This window comes from Cavia porcellus, unplaced genomic scaffold (genome assembly GCF_034190915.1).
Source record: "Cavia porcellus strain 051 isolate PalLab524CR breed Dunkin Hartley unplaced genomic scaffold, mCavPor4.1 scaffold_29, whole genome shotgun sequence".
NCBI lineage: Eukaryota > Metazoa > Chordata > Mammalia > Rodentia > Caviidae > Cavia > Cavia porcellus.
The window spans coordinates 11,993,926-12,010,497 of record NW_026947512.1 but is presented as its reverse complement, the minus strand read 5'-3'; the positions used below and the strand labels follow the sequence as shown (position 1 = coordinate 12,010,497).

The 16,572-nt window shown below is 36.3% G+C and overlaps 1 protein-coding gene across 1 annotated transcript in view; it reads right to left on the bottom strand.

The window, feature by feature from the left end:
* The window catches only part of Slc9c2 (solute carrier family 9 member C2 (putative)), an 83,971-nt gene that overhangs the window by 60,389 nt on the left and 7,010 nt on the right, over window positions 1-16,572 (bottom strand). Inside the window, exons 4-5 of the mRNA XM_063239890.1 lie at window positions 12,983-13,111; window positions 12,025-12,190 (exon numbers count right to left, since the gene is read on the bottom strand). Of these exons, the coding sequence (XP_063095960.1) occupies window positions 12,025-12,190; window positions 12,983-13,111 (295 nt within the window). The remainder of the gene's footprint in view (window positions 1-12,024; window positions 12,191-12,982; window positions 13,112-16,572) is intronic.

The window sequence follows — 16,572 nt, the reverse complement described above, 5'->3', positions numbered from 1 at the left end:
GTTTATTGGGTTTGAAATTTATTCTGGGAGAACATGGTGGACAAATAACAGCAGCCACGGAGGCTCTCTGAGATTACCAGTTTAGAATTCAGGAGTGGTGCTGTGTGAGGAGTCCTAAGCAAGGGGAGATGTACCCTGCTGACCCAGGAACGAACTAAGCTGAGAGAAACCAACTGGAAATACAATCCTGATACTATAACAGGAACAGATAAAATCTCAGTGTGGAAGCTGGATCCCGCACCATTGGAAGCCGCGATTTGAATTTCCTGCTGCCACTACTGTGTCCCAATCCACACGGCAGGGAGAGAGGCGCGTGAAAGCTCTGAGAGCGGGAATCGGCCCAAACTGTGTTGAGAGCGGGACTGGCTCGACCTGCAGTGAGTAAAATAGGGAACCTTTCATAGAGTAGGAGGCTCCAACAGAGGACATTCTGGGAACAGGCAGACTAGCCAGAACACAGCCCTGCAGTGACTTTAGTCACATATTCCCCTCTCAAGCAGGAGTGGTGGGGAGCACTTGGCCTGGTGACACCGCAGACTAAGATCCTGTAGGCTAGCCCAAATCAGGTCTCTGTGCCTGGCAGCGCACCCTAGCAGTGAAACATTCAGTAGGTTGACCTGGAGGAGTGGGCCCAGCAGAGGCTGCCCAGGTCTGTGTCTCCCTAGTAAACTGCAGTGGGTGGGAACACCTAGCTGGTGGATTCAAACAAACTGCCACAGACAAAGAGAAAAAAAAAACTGAGCCTCCTACATAGGCTTGTATGGAAGGAACAAAAAGTATGAGAAAAGGGAGCAACAAGAAAGGCTCCTCAGTCCCCAATCCTGAGAACACTGATCCAGGAAAGGTAAAAACAAAAGAGAATGAAGACAGAAAACATGCAATATCAGACACGGCACCTATAGATATAAAACGGTATCTCTGGAGCCTCATAGACAAGTTCAAAAATGAAGTATTTAATGAAATAAAGCAAGAAATAAATAGAATAGTTAGAGAAATGCTAAGCACCGCCCAAGAAAAAACAGATGGTGGAATGGAAGAACAGAAAAAAAGGGGAGAATTGTTTGATGGAGAAAATAGAGAAAATATAGAATACGTGAAGCAGGTTCACAGAGATTACCAGGAAACTAAAAACTCTATTGAAAGCTGGCACAACAGCTTGAAAAAAACCAAGAATAGATTATCAGAACTGGAGGACAGATTTGTAAGGTGGGAGCATGAAATGAAAAACTTCTTAAAAATAACAAGAAAACAAACAGCAATAATACAAAGACTAGAAGATGGCAAGAGGATCTATAACTTAAGAATTAAGAACATAAAAGAAGAAGTAGAGACTCAAACAAATGAACTACAAAAGCTATTCACAGAAATAATCCAGGAGAATTTCCCTAATTTAGCAAAAGGTAAAGATACTCAGATGTATGAGGCATATGGGACCCCAGCCACCTACAGCCCAAGCAGAGCTACACCCAGGCACATAATAATCAAAATTCCAGAAATCCAATATAAGAACAGAATATTAAAAGACATCAGAGACAAGAAACAGATCACTTACAAGGGAACACCCATCAGAATTACAGCAGACTTCTCAGCACAAACCATCAAATCACAAAGAGCGTGGGGGGAAATAATTCAAGCTTTGAAAGATAATAACCTCTAGCCAAGATTGATATATCCTGCACAACTGTCCCTAGAAATTGATGGAAAAACAAGGTGCTTCCAGAATAAAGAGGAACTAGGGGAATTTGCAACCACCAATTCAACTCTACAGAGATTACTGCAGGATATTCTAAAAATGAAAAATACCAAGATTCCAGAAACAGTAGCAGAGCGGCCACAATGAATGGAGCAGAAAGCGAAATGAAGAGGACAAACTGACAACTAGTGACAGAAAAAAAGCTCAACAGAAATGAGTCAGAGAAGGTTGGATGGTAGGAACAGCCATTTTGGAGAAAACAAGACATCATAATAGGTAGTGCTGATTTAATATCCTCTTGTTTTGAAGTCCCATCAAGCTTTTGTTCTTCTGTCTCCATCGGTTTTAACGTGTTGTATCTTATTGGATTTTATTATATGTGATAATATAAACAAAAACTTTTATAGACAAGGAGATTATACAGAAACCATTGTTCATTTTCTGTTAGTTGATTCTAAATACCCTGTAATACTGTCATTCTCTTGAATGGTTTTACATTGTCTTGATATGTTTGATGCTACACTATATGAAGTTATACCCAAAGATTTTAAGGGAAGAGACACTATGGTAACTACTATTATGTCGAGATTATCCTGTGGTGAAACGCTATTTTGCTTGAATGGCTATGTTTTGACCTGCACTGTTTTGTTGTTATGCCCTCTTTTTTATCTCAATCTCTTTTTTATTATCTACTTTTTCATGTTTATCCTTTTAATTAAGGGAAAAATAAATAAAAATAGCAGGATATATTATAGTAACCCACTTTGATTTCCTATTAACTTGATTTGAAACTCTGTATTGTTCTCACCATTTTGTTTTGACTGATTTTCCTCTATTCTGTTATGCTAGATAGTACCAAGTTTGAAAGTCTAGGCAACAACTATGAAGACAATAAGATTCATTGTGACACCCATTCTGGTTGACTATTATCTTCTTTCGAAGTCCTCTAATGTCTCCAATGTTTTGGTTTTATTGGTATTATTCTTTACTGTTTTGTTCAATTTTATTATAACTGATGATATAGGCAATTCTTTTTAAGATAACAAGAGGCATTATTATGGTAACCATTGTTGATCACCTTGTATTTTGTTTTTACATTATGTATTATGTCCATCCTTTTGATTTGACTGACTCTGTCCTTGTATGTCACATTTGGTTTTACTTTCTTCAAAAAAAAAGTAATAAGAACTGTGAGAGTAATAAAACCCAAAATGTGTAAAAAAAAAAAAAATGAAAGAAAGAAAGAAAGAAAGAAAAGAAATTTACTGAGATTCTTGAATCTATGGCTTCAGTTTTCATCAAACTTAGAAATTTTTTATCCATTATTTACTCTGATATTCTTCTTTCTCTTCCCTCCTTAATGGACATAGCAATTAGATCACTCAAAGTGGTCCCACAAGTCACGGATTATCAGTTTACTTTCTTTCCAGTGTTTTTCTCTCTGAGGTTCACTTATCACTGTACCTTCAAGTTAATTAATTCTCCCTTTTGTGGTATCTAATGTCTTCTTAATTCTATCTACAATTTTCAAACCTCCAACACTATGATTTTCATCTTTAGAAGTTTGATTTAGGTCTCTTTTATATCTAAAATGTCCCAAGTACATTGATGAATCAGCTCTCCAAAAATTTTTTTTTGTAGAGAATAAAATCAAAAAGAAATAAAACAGATTAGAGACACTCAAAGCAAAACAATGAATATGATACAAGACTTCAAAACAAGACAATGGCTACCATGATGACTCTTGCTATGTTCAAAATAATTTTGTATACCGTCAGGCACAGTAAAATCAAACAAAACAGAACAGAATAAAACCAATCAAGACAAAACAATAAGAGTGACACAGGACTTCAAAACAAAATAACACAAATACAACAGTAGTTACCATAATGTGTCTTATCTTCAAAGTAGTTCTTCTCTGCTATGCTATTTTCCTGCCGTTGGCTGCCTACTTTTCTCCTCCATTCAGTTGTCTGCCCCGTTCAGTGATCCCCCTCTGCAGCTGTTCCTGGAACCATGGTATTTTTAGAAAATCTCTCTCTAGAATGTCCTTCAGTGTTCTTTGTAGGGTTGGTTTAGTGGTCATGAGGTTAAGTTCCTCTTTGTCATGGAAGTATCTTGTTTCTATTAATTTTGAAAGAGAGTTTTGCAGGGTACATCAGTCTGGGTTGGAAGCTGTTTTCTTTCAGGACTTGAAATACTTTACTCCAAGCTCTTCTTGACTTGATGATTTGTGTTGAGAAGTCTGTTGGGATTCTGATGGCTTTTCCTTTATAGGTGATCTGGTTCCTTTCCATAACAGCTTTTAATATTCTGCTCTTGTTTTGAATTTCTGGATTTTATTATATACCTAGGTGTAGATTTATTTTGGTTATGGCTAGCTAGATTTCTGTATGCTATGTTTGGGGGTTTTCTGCTATTATTTCTGTAAATAGAATTTTAATGTCATTTGTATTGACCCTGCTTTTTCACTGACACCTATTATTCTTAAATTATTTTGCTTTACATCGTCTTGTAGTCATTGAATTGTTATTTCCTGGTTCCTTGTTCCTTTTAAGAGATCTTTCCTTTCAAAATCACAGAGCTCTCCAAAATTTAAAAAGTCCTGTTTGTCAATTCCATGTGAAATCACCTCACCATGGCTAATCCTAAGCCACCAATATTTTAACTAGTTTGCAAAATTCTTTTTTGAAAGGAAAAGAAATTGCTAAAAAGGAAAGGACAACTGGGACGTGAGAAAGGAGAAAAAAGAAGGAAGGGGGAGAGACTGGGGGTTTAGCTCAGCAGCATAAGCACCTGCCTTGCAAGCAGGCGGACGTGAGTTTGATCCCTGTACCAAAAAAAAAATTTTTTTAAAAAAAGAAGGAAGGGGGGAGATAGATAGATAGATGATAGATAGATAGATAGATAGATATAGATATAAATAAATATATATGATAACTAAGATAATTGTACTATTGTTCATTGAAAGAAACATGCTTATATTGTTTGATAAATTTTGCATGCCTATACTTGTTAATCTGAGCAGCTATTTTGAAGGCAACAATATACAATATGATAACCAATGTTAATTTCCTATCATCTTGTTTTGAAGTCTGTATCATTTTTATTTTTTATTCTCTTTTTCTTTTTTTTTTTTTTTTTTTTTGTCTTTTTCTTTTTTATTGGTACCAGGGATCAAACTCACGACTGCCTGCTTGCAAGGCAGGCGCTTATGCCGCTGAGCTAAATCCCCAGCCCCTTATTTTTTATTCTCTTTAAAATAAAATATCAATATGAGCAGGTTCCACAACATACTTAATTTTTCCATTTATGTTTTGTACATATGGAATATGTCTATATAACTTTTTAAACAGATTCTTGTTATAGTTTTACCCAGTCTGTCCTTGAACCCTTGAGATCAAGCAATCCTCCTGCCTCAACCTCTTAAGTAGCTGGGACTACAGGCAGGCACAATCATGTTCTGCTTAAAGTCACTGTTTTAATTTTTTTGTCTAATTCTATCATCTACATTGTTTCTATATCTGCTACTTATTATCTGTGTACTTTCTATGGATCATATTTTCCTGCTTGTTTGAATATCTGATAATTTTATACTAGATGAGAGACAAGCATACTATATTTTATTAGATATTGTATAATTTTGTATTCCTATAAATGTTCATGAGTTTTGTCCCAGAATGCAGTTAAATTTCTTAGAACCAGGGTGAACCTTTTGAATCTTGCTTTTAAGCTTTGATAAAAGCATTAGAGAAGCCTTTTCTTTAAGGATAGTGAGCCAATAACTGTCTGAGTCCTCTACCCGATATCCCATTTGGTCAGTAGGAAATCAGGAGAGATTTACAGATGTTCCTTATTTAATGGTCTACCCATTTAATGATTGCTTGGATTTATGACTCATTTTTAAGATTTTTTTTTGTACAAGGAGTTGAACTCAGGACCTTGTACTTGCCAAACAGGTTCTGTACCACTGAGCTATATATCTGGCCATTTTTTTACACTTCTGTACATCTTATTTATATAGTCTCATGTCTATTTTGTACAGAACACCTTGTTTGCAAATTATTGTTATTTTTGCTGATTGTACTATACAGTACAGTTTTACAGTTTTATATTCTGTTATACATTACAGCACATTGTGTAGGAGTTATGCAAATAAAAGCAAAATCATCCATTTGCACTTTTCTTTGGCCATTTCCTTGTTCTAAGTATTGTAATGTACATACTACATACAGTTCCTCATTTAGCAACTAGTTCATTTAATGACCTAATTGCAGAAATGGAACTCAATCATGAAACAAGAAGTACCTCCAACCTATTGTACTTTAGATACATTCACTAAGTATGTTGTGCAACTAAACACATCATCCATGAAAAGACAAGTGTCTTCAAAATATAAGGTATTTCTATGCTTGATACTGGCAAAAAAATAAGCTACCATGGGGCTGGGGATTTAGCTCAGCGGCATAAGAACCTGCCTTGCAAGCAGGCAGTCATAAGTTCGATCCCTGGTACCGATAAAAAGACAGACAAAAAAAAATAAGCTACCTGACATTTTTTCAATATTGAGGCAAAAAACCCCAACTTTATAAGGACTCTGCACTGAGGAGTCTAGAAGGCAACTTCATTGATTTTACACCAGCAGCCTTGGGGACTACAACAGAATCCAAATTATCAGCAATAAGTCACCTTTGAATTTAGTTTAAATATAGCATGCAAGCAGGAAGTGCAAGGCAGATGGAAGGTTATTACATGATTAGATAAGCCACATCCTGGGGGTAAGGGGAGGGGGTTAGAGTGAAGCAAGTAAAATTAAAGGTGTCCTTGATTGGGCCACTCTGTCCCAACCAAAGTCCTTGAAGCAAGTTGGAAACAACATATAATGTTTTAACCAAACACAAACTGGGCATAGTCAAACTGCCCTAGAGCATTTATCAGAGGAAAAGCAGCTAGACTCAGACAGTCAAGGTTGACTGCATTTAGCAGGGTGCTCACATGGCAGGAAGCAGGAACACAGGCAGAGGCCACTATTTGATTTTTAACTTGCTATAACTGTAAGTTATAGCTGTGAGTTTGCTCTTTTATAACTGTGCCTTTACTATTTGTATAATTGTGCCCTTACAACACAATGTCCCTGCATAAAGAAAATATCAAAAGCTGGTCAAATACTTTCAGTAATTTTGTTATAGAGGAATAGAACACTTTCTATTGCAGTTCTTGTTGAAAAAAATTGGAATATGGAAACCATATTAAATAGCACTTATGGTTTCCCTTAATAACTATATGCAGTCAAGAGATTACAAAAAAAGGAAGCAGAGGGAGCAAAGATGGTAGATAGATAACAGCTCGCTACAGAGGCTCCTTGAGATAGTCAACTTAGAATTCAACATAATACAGCATGGGGAGCCCCAAACAGAGGGAGATGGATTCTCTCGTCCCAAGAAGAAACTTAGGTGAGAAGAACCAATCAACATACAGTCTCAGTGCTATTATTGGAACAGCTAAAGGTTCAGTACTCCTACCACAGCAGGTGATTTGCTGAGCCACTGAGGTCCCACCACTTTGACTCACTGGAGGTGCAGTCACACTGAGGTCGGGGATCAGCCAGTCGAATGGAGAGCTGAGCTGGCAGGGAGCCTGCATTGACCTGTGGTGAGTGACGGGAGTGGAGCCATTCCACAGAAAGGAGGGCTCCAGTGGATGACATTCTGGGACTGGGCAGGACTGTCAAGTATAAGGGGCAGCAGTGACTTCAGTCAGTTGTTCCCTCCCCGAATGGGATCATTGGAGTGAGCCAGGCCTGGGTCACATGACCTGGATGAGACCAAATAGGTTATCTGAAATCAATTCCCTATGGCAGTGGCAAACACTAACGCAGTGAAGCCTCAGAAGTTTGGCTGACCTGGAGGGGAGGCGGCGCACAGTATACAGTGCAGGCTACAGCATCTTGACTGATCCAGAGGGGAGGGGCCAGCATATGCTGCCCCTGTTTGCAACTCACTAGCAAACTGCAGTGGGAAGGGTCATCTAGCCAGCATGCTTCAGAAGAATTGTAGCCAACAAAGAAAGATACTGGGGCCTCCTGGAAGAAACAAAAAAGATGGGAAGAGGAAGCAACAACAAAAAGTCCCCAGGTCCCAACCCTGAGAACATTGACCCAGAACAGGTAAATACAAAGGAGAATGAGAGAACAGTAAACATGCAGTATCAGACACAGCACCAGTGGACATAAAGAGATCTTTGGGACATCATAGAAGAGTTCAAAAGTGAAATAGTTAGCCAAGTAAAGCAAGATATAAGAAGATTAATAAAAGAGATGTTAAGCCCCTCAAGCAGACACAGACAGAAGAAGGGAGGAGCTCAAACAAAGGAGAGTACCATTTGATAAAAAATATTTTAAAAAATATAGAATACATGAAGCAGATTCAAAGAGATTACCAGGAAATTAAAAAGTCTATGGAAAGATGGCAAATCTGCTTGAAAGAAAACTAAGGATAGATTATCCAAACTGGAGGATAGTTTTGCAATGTGGGATTATGAAAGAGAAAACTTTTTAAAAATAACAAGGAAACAAGCAGTAACAATACAAAGGCTAGAAGATGACAAGAGGATCTACAACTTGAGAATAAAGAATGTGAATGAAGAAGCAGGGTTACAAGTAAAGGAACTACAAAGGTTATTGACAGAAATAATTAAGGAAAACTTCCCAAATATAGGAAAAGGAAATGATATTCTGATATATGAGGCATACAGAACTCCAGCCACTTACAACCAAAACAGAGCTACACTCAGGCATATAATAATCAAGATCCCAGAAATTCAATATAAGAACAGAATATTAAAACCTGTTAGAGATAAGAAACAGGTAACCTATAAAGGAAGGCCCATGAGAATAATGGCAGACTCCTCGACACAAACCATCAAGTCAAGAACAGCCTGGAGAGCTGGGGATTTAGCTCAGTGACATAAGCACCTGCCTTGCAAGCAGGCAGTCATGAGTTTGATCCCTGGTACCAATAAAAAAAAAAAAGAAAATACAAAAAAAAAGAACAGCCTGGAGCAAAATATTCCAAGCCCTGAAAGAAAATAACCTCCAGCCCAGATTGATATACCCTGAAAAACTGTCTCTAGAAATTAATGGAGAAACAAGATGCTTCCAAGACAAAGAGAACTTGGGAAATTCACAACCACCCACCCCAATCTGCAGAGGATATCACAGAGCATTCTAGAGAGAGAGAAAAGTACTAGGACTCCAGGAACAGTGGCAGAGAGGCCTCAATGAATGAAGCAGAAAACAGAATGAAGAAGCCCAGCAGACAACTGATGGCAAAAAAAAAGGGCGTAACAGAAATGAGACAGAGAAGGTTGGTTATAGTCTCTAACATAGGTGGCCTTGATACACTAAATTTTAAAAAAAAGAACCACATGTAGAGTAAATCAGGAGGCAGGGTCCACCAAGATCTATCTATAGGAAATAAAATTAACATGAAAAAGCGTACATGGACTGAAAATCAAATATGAGAAAACAATGCTGTATATGACAAAGAACCAGAGAGTAATAGGGGCAACTAGACCAGTATTTGTGGATAAGTTGGCAAGACAGGCTTTAATAGGTAAATGAAAACAATTAGAGATCAAGTCCAGGAGAGAGAAGGTTCAGAACCACTTAGGTAAATAGCAGGTTGCCCCTCCCCCCAATTTAAAACCAAGGGTCTTGGTCAGACCCAAAAATGCACAGTGTACCCTGGGCAAGTGAAAGGGGAGGGAGAGTCTTTAAAAAGATGGCAGAAGATATTATTAACAGTGCATCAGGATTTAAAATCCATATTACTCGCACCACTCTGTTTAGATAAATTTTATTCTCTTTTTTTGATAGATTTTATTCTGTCTCAGTTTGTCTACTTGCATTAGATTTGAGGGCACAGACAGATATCCCAAAAACATCAGGATATAGCACAGTAATTATCTTTAATTCCCTATTATCTTAATCTGGAGCCCTGTATGACTTATACTGTTTTATCATGACTGATCTTAGTTAAATCTGGTTTGTTTAATTGCTGGTTGGTATCGACAAATTTTATTCAAAACTGATATGATTGATAGTATCAAGTCTGAGAGTATAGGCAACTACACTGAAGATGACAAGACTCTACGATATACATTCTGGTTTGATAACTGCCAGTTTTTGAAGTTTTAATAGAATAACTATATACAAAGTTGTGTTTTTATTAATACTGTTATTTACTGATATATTCAATTATACTATGTCTGATGATGTAGCCAATTCTATTAAAGATAACAAGAGACAACACAGGAACTATGATAGAACTCCTTGTACAATGGTCTTATGTTTTTTTTTGTTTGTTTGTTTCACGTGTTTATAGGAATATGTTTTGTTTAGTCTTGCTTTGTTTCTCCCTCTGATATAGAAAGGATAAATATATATGTTAAGACTCATGCATGTGTAGAACTTATAAACTGTTTATGAGAACTGATCTTATGACACATGATGAAATGAACAGATACTTTGAAGAAAAAGAGACACTAATGTACCCAGTGCTGATCCTGGAGTGTCATAATGTGAAACCCAGCAATAGTATTATTATTTGTTCAGAGTGATATTAACCTGCTTGGGTTTGTTCAGTCTCAGCATAATTGAAGATATGGATAACTGCATGTATGTTTAAGTGTATAGGATTGATAACCATATTTCTAAGTTTTTGTTGGATAGTTGAACAGAACTGGTTGCAATCTCACTGTTTGAATCACCACTTTGTATGCTCCACTTTAGTATCTTGAATAACTGTTTGTAAAAGGACAATCTGTAATCATCAACTAGTGATTTCTTACTGTTTTTCTTTGAAAGTATGTGTTACATTTTTTCTTTGAAAGTATGTGTTATTTCTACTCATTTTCTGTTTTATTTAGTCTTTCTTTAAATAACATTTTTTAAAAAGACACTACAGTACCTAGTGCTGATCCCAGAGTGTCATGATGTGATATCCAGCAATACTATTATTCTTTGTTTAGAATGATTTTAGCCCGCTTTAGTTTGTTTAACCTCAATATAAATGAAGATATGGATAACTGCATGTATGTTTAAGTGTATAGGATTAACAACCGTTACTAAGTTTTTGTTGGATAGTTGAACAGAACTGTTTGCAGTCTCGCTATTTAAATTCCCACTTTATATGTTCCACTTTTGTATCTTGAACAACTATTTGTAAAAGGACAGTATGTAAACATCAGCTAGTGATTTCTTACTGTTTATTTTTTCTCTGAACATGTGTATTATTTCTACACATTTTCCGTTTTGTTTAGTCTTTCTTTAAATAAAATTTTTTAAAAAGGAAGCAGAAAAAAAGGAGGTTAAGAAAGCAAATTCCAAATACAAATAGCTGAAAGAAAAATACCAGGTAAAGAAAAGAAGGAAAAAGTTGTACTTGGGAGAACAAACAACACAGGTGCAGATGCCGAGAAATACAACTACCTTTCAATGATTTAAAACATCACCACCAAAAGTGTCTAAATCCTTTCTATGTATTTCCAACTGTACATGAAATAAATGTAAAACACAAGTACCATTTGCCGAAAAGGTTGGCAATTTCTCATCACAACCATAGGGTAACATTTTTACTCCAAACACAACCAATACTTTAAAATTGGTTAGGGAAAGATATTTTGAGTCAGATACAGAAACTCATAGAAGCCAACTATTTAGTATTTTTAGTGCTGTGTTTATAAAACATGAAAACACAGTGGTATGTCAGAGCGAAATCACATTTTACCTTACCGAGTAAGATGGATAATAATACAAAACCTCAAAGCATGTTAAGAATAATCCTCTATTTGAATGAATACATTTGGGGGCCAGACTATGTCTTTGCCTCTTTTCTTTCAAATAAACCCCACCAGCTGCTCATTCTCAGATCCTTCAAATGGAGACCATTTTAACAAGAGATAATAAGGCCTTGAAAAGATTTAATAGAGGTCTTTATCAGTAAACAAACTCACCAGTTTAGAATCTTTGCCTTGTGGTTTTGAATTCATTGGCAAAGAGTAAGAATGCCAATGTTCGTTGCCTTCTAACAAGATTACATTTTCCACCTGAGAGCTTCCTTTGAGATATAATTAATATTATATATGTCAGACCTTTAGTGATTGTTTTATCTGCTCTAACTCCTTCAGGTCAATCAATGTTCCAGCCTTAAGAAAGAAAGCACTAAATCCTGTTCTGCTGACTGCACAATCCATGCAACAAAAATATAGTGAAAAGAAGATAATGTGTCCTCATAGTTTTATGGAAAGGAAAAGAGACAAATTTGACATACCAATAGTTTTTAGTGAGCTTGCAGAATGAAAAGGGTCGATAATGCTAAGAGCAATGCTAAAGAATATGCAACATTGCAAATCCCATGAATTTTCATTGAATCTCACTACCACGTATCCGGTCACGATAAGTTCAGCAAAAATGCTGATCAACCCAGTTAGTGAGACCTGCAAAGCAAATATAACATGCTTTAGATTTAAGGTCCAATCATAGCATCACTGCATTTACTTGTGTCCTAAGAATCAGACCTGGGTTATATTTTTTAACTGATGCAATAATTGCTCATATTTATGGGGCATGAAGTATACAATGTATAATGACCAAATTAGGATAATTAGCAAATCTATCACCTCAAATATTTAGTTTCTTTATGTTGGAAACAAAAAACCCTCTCTTCCAGTTATTTTAAAATATTATATAAAATAAATTATTTTTAACTATAGTCAGCCTTCTGTGCTATAATCTAATCCTCTTAGCTAACTATATTTTTGTACTCATTAACCAACATTTTTTAATCTCTCCCAGCTTTTTCTCCCAACCTCTGTCAACCACTATTCTCTACTTCTATGAGATCAGCTTTATTTTTCACTTTCCACTGCAGCTTTATTTCACTCTTTTCTAGTTTTAGTTTTTGTTTTGTTTTCCCTTCTTATTTAAACATTTTCTTCTTATTTCACAATATCTATTACACACTTTAGTTCTTATTTACATTTTCAGTTTCTCATACCAGAGAAACAATGTGGTTATTTGCACATGTGTGTCCAATTGGTTCACTTATAAGTATGTTCTCAAGGAGCATCTATTTACTTAGAAATGTCCCAAGATTGTCCTTCTTTATAACAGAGTAGTACTCCATTGCATTTAAAAAAACACATCTTCTTTACCATACAAAGTCGTATTTTCTGTAAACATAAATAAGCGAGCACTGACTATAATTTTGTTTTAGAATGTGTTCTTACCTGCCAAAACACATTCCTGAGTATATGAAAGTCCAAATCCAATGAAACCATAAATGTAATTAAAGGTATAAAACAGCAATAAAGTGAATAACTTGGTGTTCTTAGAAGAGGATAAACAACTCGATGCACCTAGAATAGCAAAGGCAAACAAGAAATGCATTATTGCCATTTTCACATAACAGAAATCAAGTCAATGCTATGCCAATCAATATAAACTTTAGAATATTCTCATTTGTAAATAATGAAAGATTATCTACAAGATACCTCAAGATCATCTACACGATAATCTCACTCTCAAGAGTTCTGTGATAGATTTCCTAATCTAACCATTCAAATGGATAGTTATATAGTTCTATTGGCCAGAGAACTGCGCAGGTTTTGGCTACATAAACATTACTTGTGACCTGTAATTAGTATTTTCATAAATGGTACTCCGACCTCTGATGAAATTTGAGATAACTTTGGGCGATTCACAAATAAGTACTTTTTTAGTTTTTGACTACTAGATGTTTATTTTAATTCGCTCTAAGAAAGGAAAATAACCTTTTAGGTATTTGTAGTTTCACAGAAATTTGCTTAAGATTGAAAAAAGCAGTCAGTGGGAAAAAAATAATACTTATATAATATTATAGTTGGTTACCTAAGACATAAATAAGGCCATATATAGATTGATTGAAAAAACAGTGATAGAGGTGTTACAAATATTCCTTCCTAAAAAGTTCAATTGGAAATAGTTTCACCTTCATTATGTAACCTCTCTATGCCTCAGTGTTGTCATCTATAAATGCAAATAGAGTGCAATTTCCATTTGGTCCCCTTCAGAATGAATGAATGAACTCAAAAGTTAATGAATAATTAATAAATACAGTGCACTAAAAAGACAGTTTGGCAAAAGAAGTTAATAGGAATAATAGCATTTCAGAAGACTAAGAAGATTTTACAACCCAGATAAGTGCAAGCAATTTCTCATTAAAAAATAAAGATAATTAATAAAAATAAAATACCACAGTGGCAGGTAGAGGAGTGTGGGTCAATGGTATAGTGATTACCTAGCAGAAGCTGGGTTCAATCTGCAGTTTGGGGATGAGGGGAGACACAAATGATTAATTGGCCTCATTGATATGCAATTGAAATCACAAATTAATAAATGAATCCATTTTTCTTATGTCTGTGTTACATGATGTGTGTTTTACAATTAATCTAACAAAAGAACATGAAAAATAGATCGAACTGCTACTAGATGACACAAAGAAGACTAATCGAAGAACAATTATAATAATTGAAAAATCAGAAGGCAGCACAAATGGCATTTTAAAAAGCTTATTCACAAAAATATTGGCAGAAAATTTCCCAAATAAGGAGAAGAAATAAACATACATACAAGTGAGACAACTAGAACCCCAAATGGCCACAACCAAAAAAAATGTCTCGGGGCTGGGGATTTAGCTCAGCGGCATACGCACCTGCCTTGCAAGCAGGCAGTTGTGAATTCGATCCCTGGTACCAATAAAAATGAAAAAGACAAAAAAAAAAAAGCAAAAAAGAAAATGTCTCTGTGCCAAATTATACTGTAAGTACCAGGAGTCCAACACAGGGACAAAATTCTAAAAGCTGTTAAGATAAAGACGATGAATTATATATAAAGGTAAGTCCATCAGATTACAGCAGACTTCTCTATACAAACCTTCAAAGCAAGGAGGATTTGGAGCTGAGCGTTTCAACCCCTAAAAGATGACAACATCCAACCGCAACATAGATATTTGGTAAAACTTTCTTTCAAAATTAATAGAAAGAAAGACTTTAGGGAAGATGGCAGAGCAGGGAGCAGCAACACATCAACCTGTGCAATATTCAGAATCCAGAAATAACTGGTAAATAACAAGTTGGGGAAGACAAAGGGGGAGGCAGGTGGATCCCCAGAATCCAGGGAGGATCTGAAGGGAAAATTCAAGTCCAAAGAGAAATTGAGAAGACAGATCACAACACAAAAAACAGAAGGGGCTCTGCACTTTTTCTCTAGCTCATGGCTTGTGGCATAAGAAAGGAGGATCAAATCAACACAGGTACAGTGAAAGTGGACGATTCCAGAGGCCTGCAAGGAGAAACGCACCACTGGAACAGGGCAGTGAATGCTGGGCACTGCAAAGCTGGTGAGGGACTCCAATCCTAGGGACACTGCTGGGTCAGATGCCACTGTAGGGACAGGTCAACTGAACCTTGGACTCAGAGCAGCCATTGGCTAGCTTCATCTCAGGACTCTCAGTGTTAAAAACCCACAGTGACTAGATAAGAGCCAACCACAGGAGTCATCCCTAGTCAGAGATTTTGGGTCAGGCCAGCAAGGAATACCCAGAGCTGGGGCCAGGCCCCAACCCCAGAGCAAGAAGCCAGACTCAGCCTGAACATCTGTGGTTTGGAAAGTACCAGCACAAGCACCCCACCCTACTGTAGGCTTGCTGGAATTGTGCAGCAGAAATCTGGGCTCCTACTGCCTCTTTATCTATTGGTGAGGGCAGAGGCAAGGCCACAAAACTGCAGACCTCAGAGAGAACCACAGGCTTGAGATCACAGAGAGATTTCTTTTCTTGCTTCTCTTTTTTCTGTTCATTTGGGTTTTTAATTGTTTATTTTTGTGCTTTCTTGAGTATAAACATTGTTTCTAATTTTTGTTTGTTCTTATTTTGTTGTTGTTTTTTTTCCTTCTTTTTCCTTTCTGTCTTCACCAGTTTCCTGAGGCTTGGGCAATCTTTTGTCCTTTAGCCTTGATTCTAATCTCTTTCTCTTCTTTTATTTCTGTAACTTTTTCCTCTTATCCCTTTTTAATTTTCTCCCTTCAGGGTAAAATTATTATAGTGAGTGGATATAATTTTCTGGTTTGTCTTATATTTTGTTATATAACTATAAATCTTGTATCTATGGTTAAAGGCAGCAAATTAATAGCACAGTGTCATTTCCCTGTCTGTGCTTGATGATATGTTATTACTGATTGTCCTACTTCAGCCAAGGTGACATAGTCGTAGCAATCAATTTTGATCTACCATGTATGCCAATGTAGAGTGTCTGGGTTCACAAATGATGCGGTGGTCCAGTATCACAGAACTAGGTGCTAGGCCAAACAGACTGCAATCTTTCATTCCTAATAAAATGAAGAGTCAGAGTCCTCGGACAGCTTCAAAAGCCAAAGCCAGTCACATCTAGACAACATCTCTGAAAAGAAATTTCCTAAAGATGTCTTGATACTAGTAATGAATAAATTAGACAAGTCCATAACAAATTTTACCAAAATAAGGAAAGAACCAAATCCATGTTATTAGAAATGAAAATAGCAAAATCACAACAACTTTTGCCTAATTACTTTGAGAAACTTTACCCTAATAAAATGAAAAATTCAAGAGAAATAGATAGATTCCTAAATAAATATGTACCACCAAAACTGAACCAAGAAGATATAAAAACCTTTAATAATCCAATATCAATCAGTGAACATGAAGTGACTAAAAAGAAACTACCAACTGAGAAAAACCAAGGTTCCAGTGGATTCACTGCCACATTCTACCATAATTTTAGACTGATGCGAACACTCTTCAGAC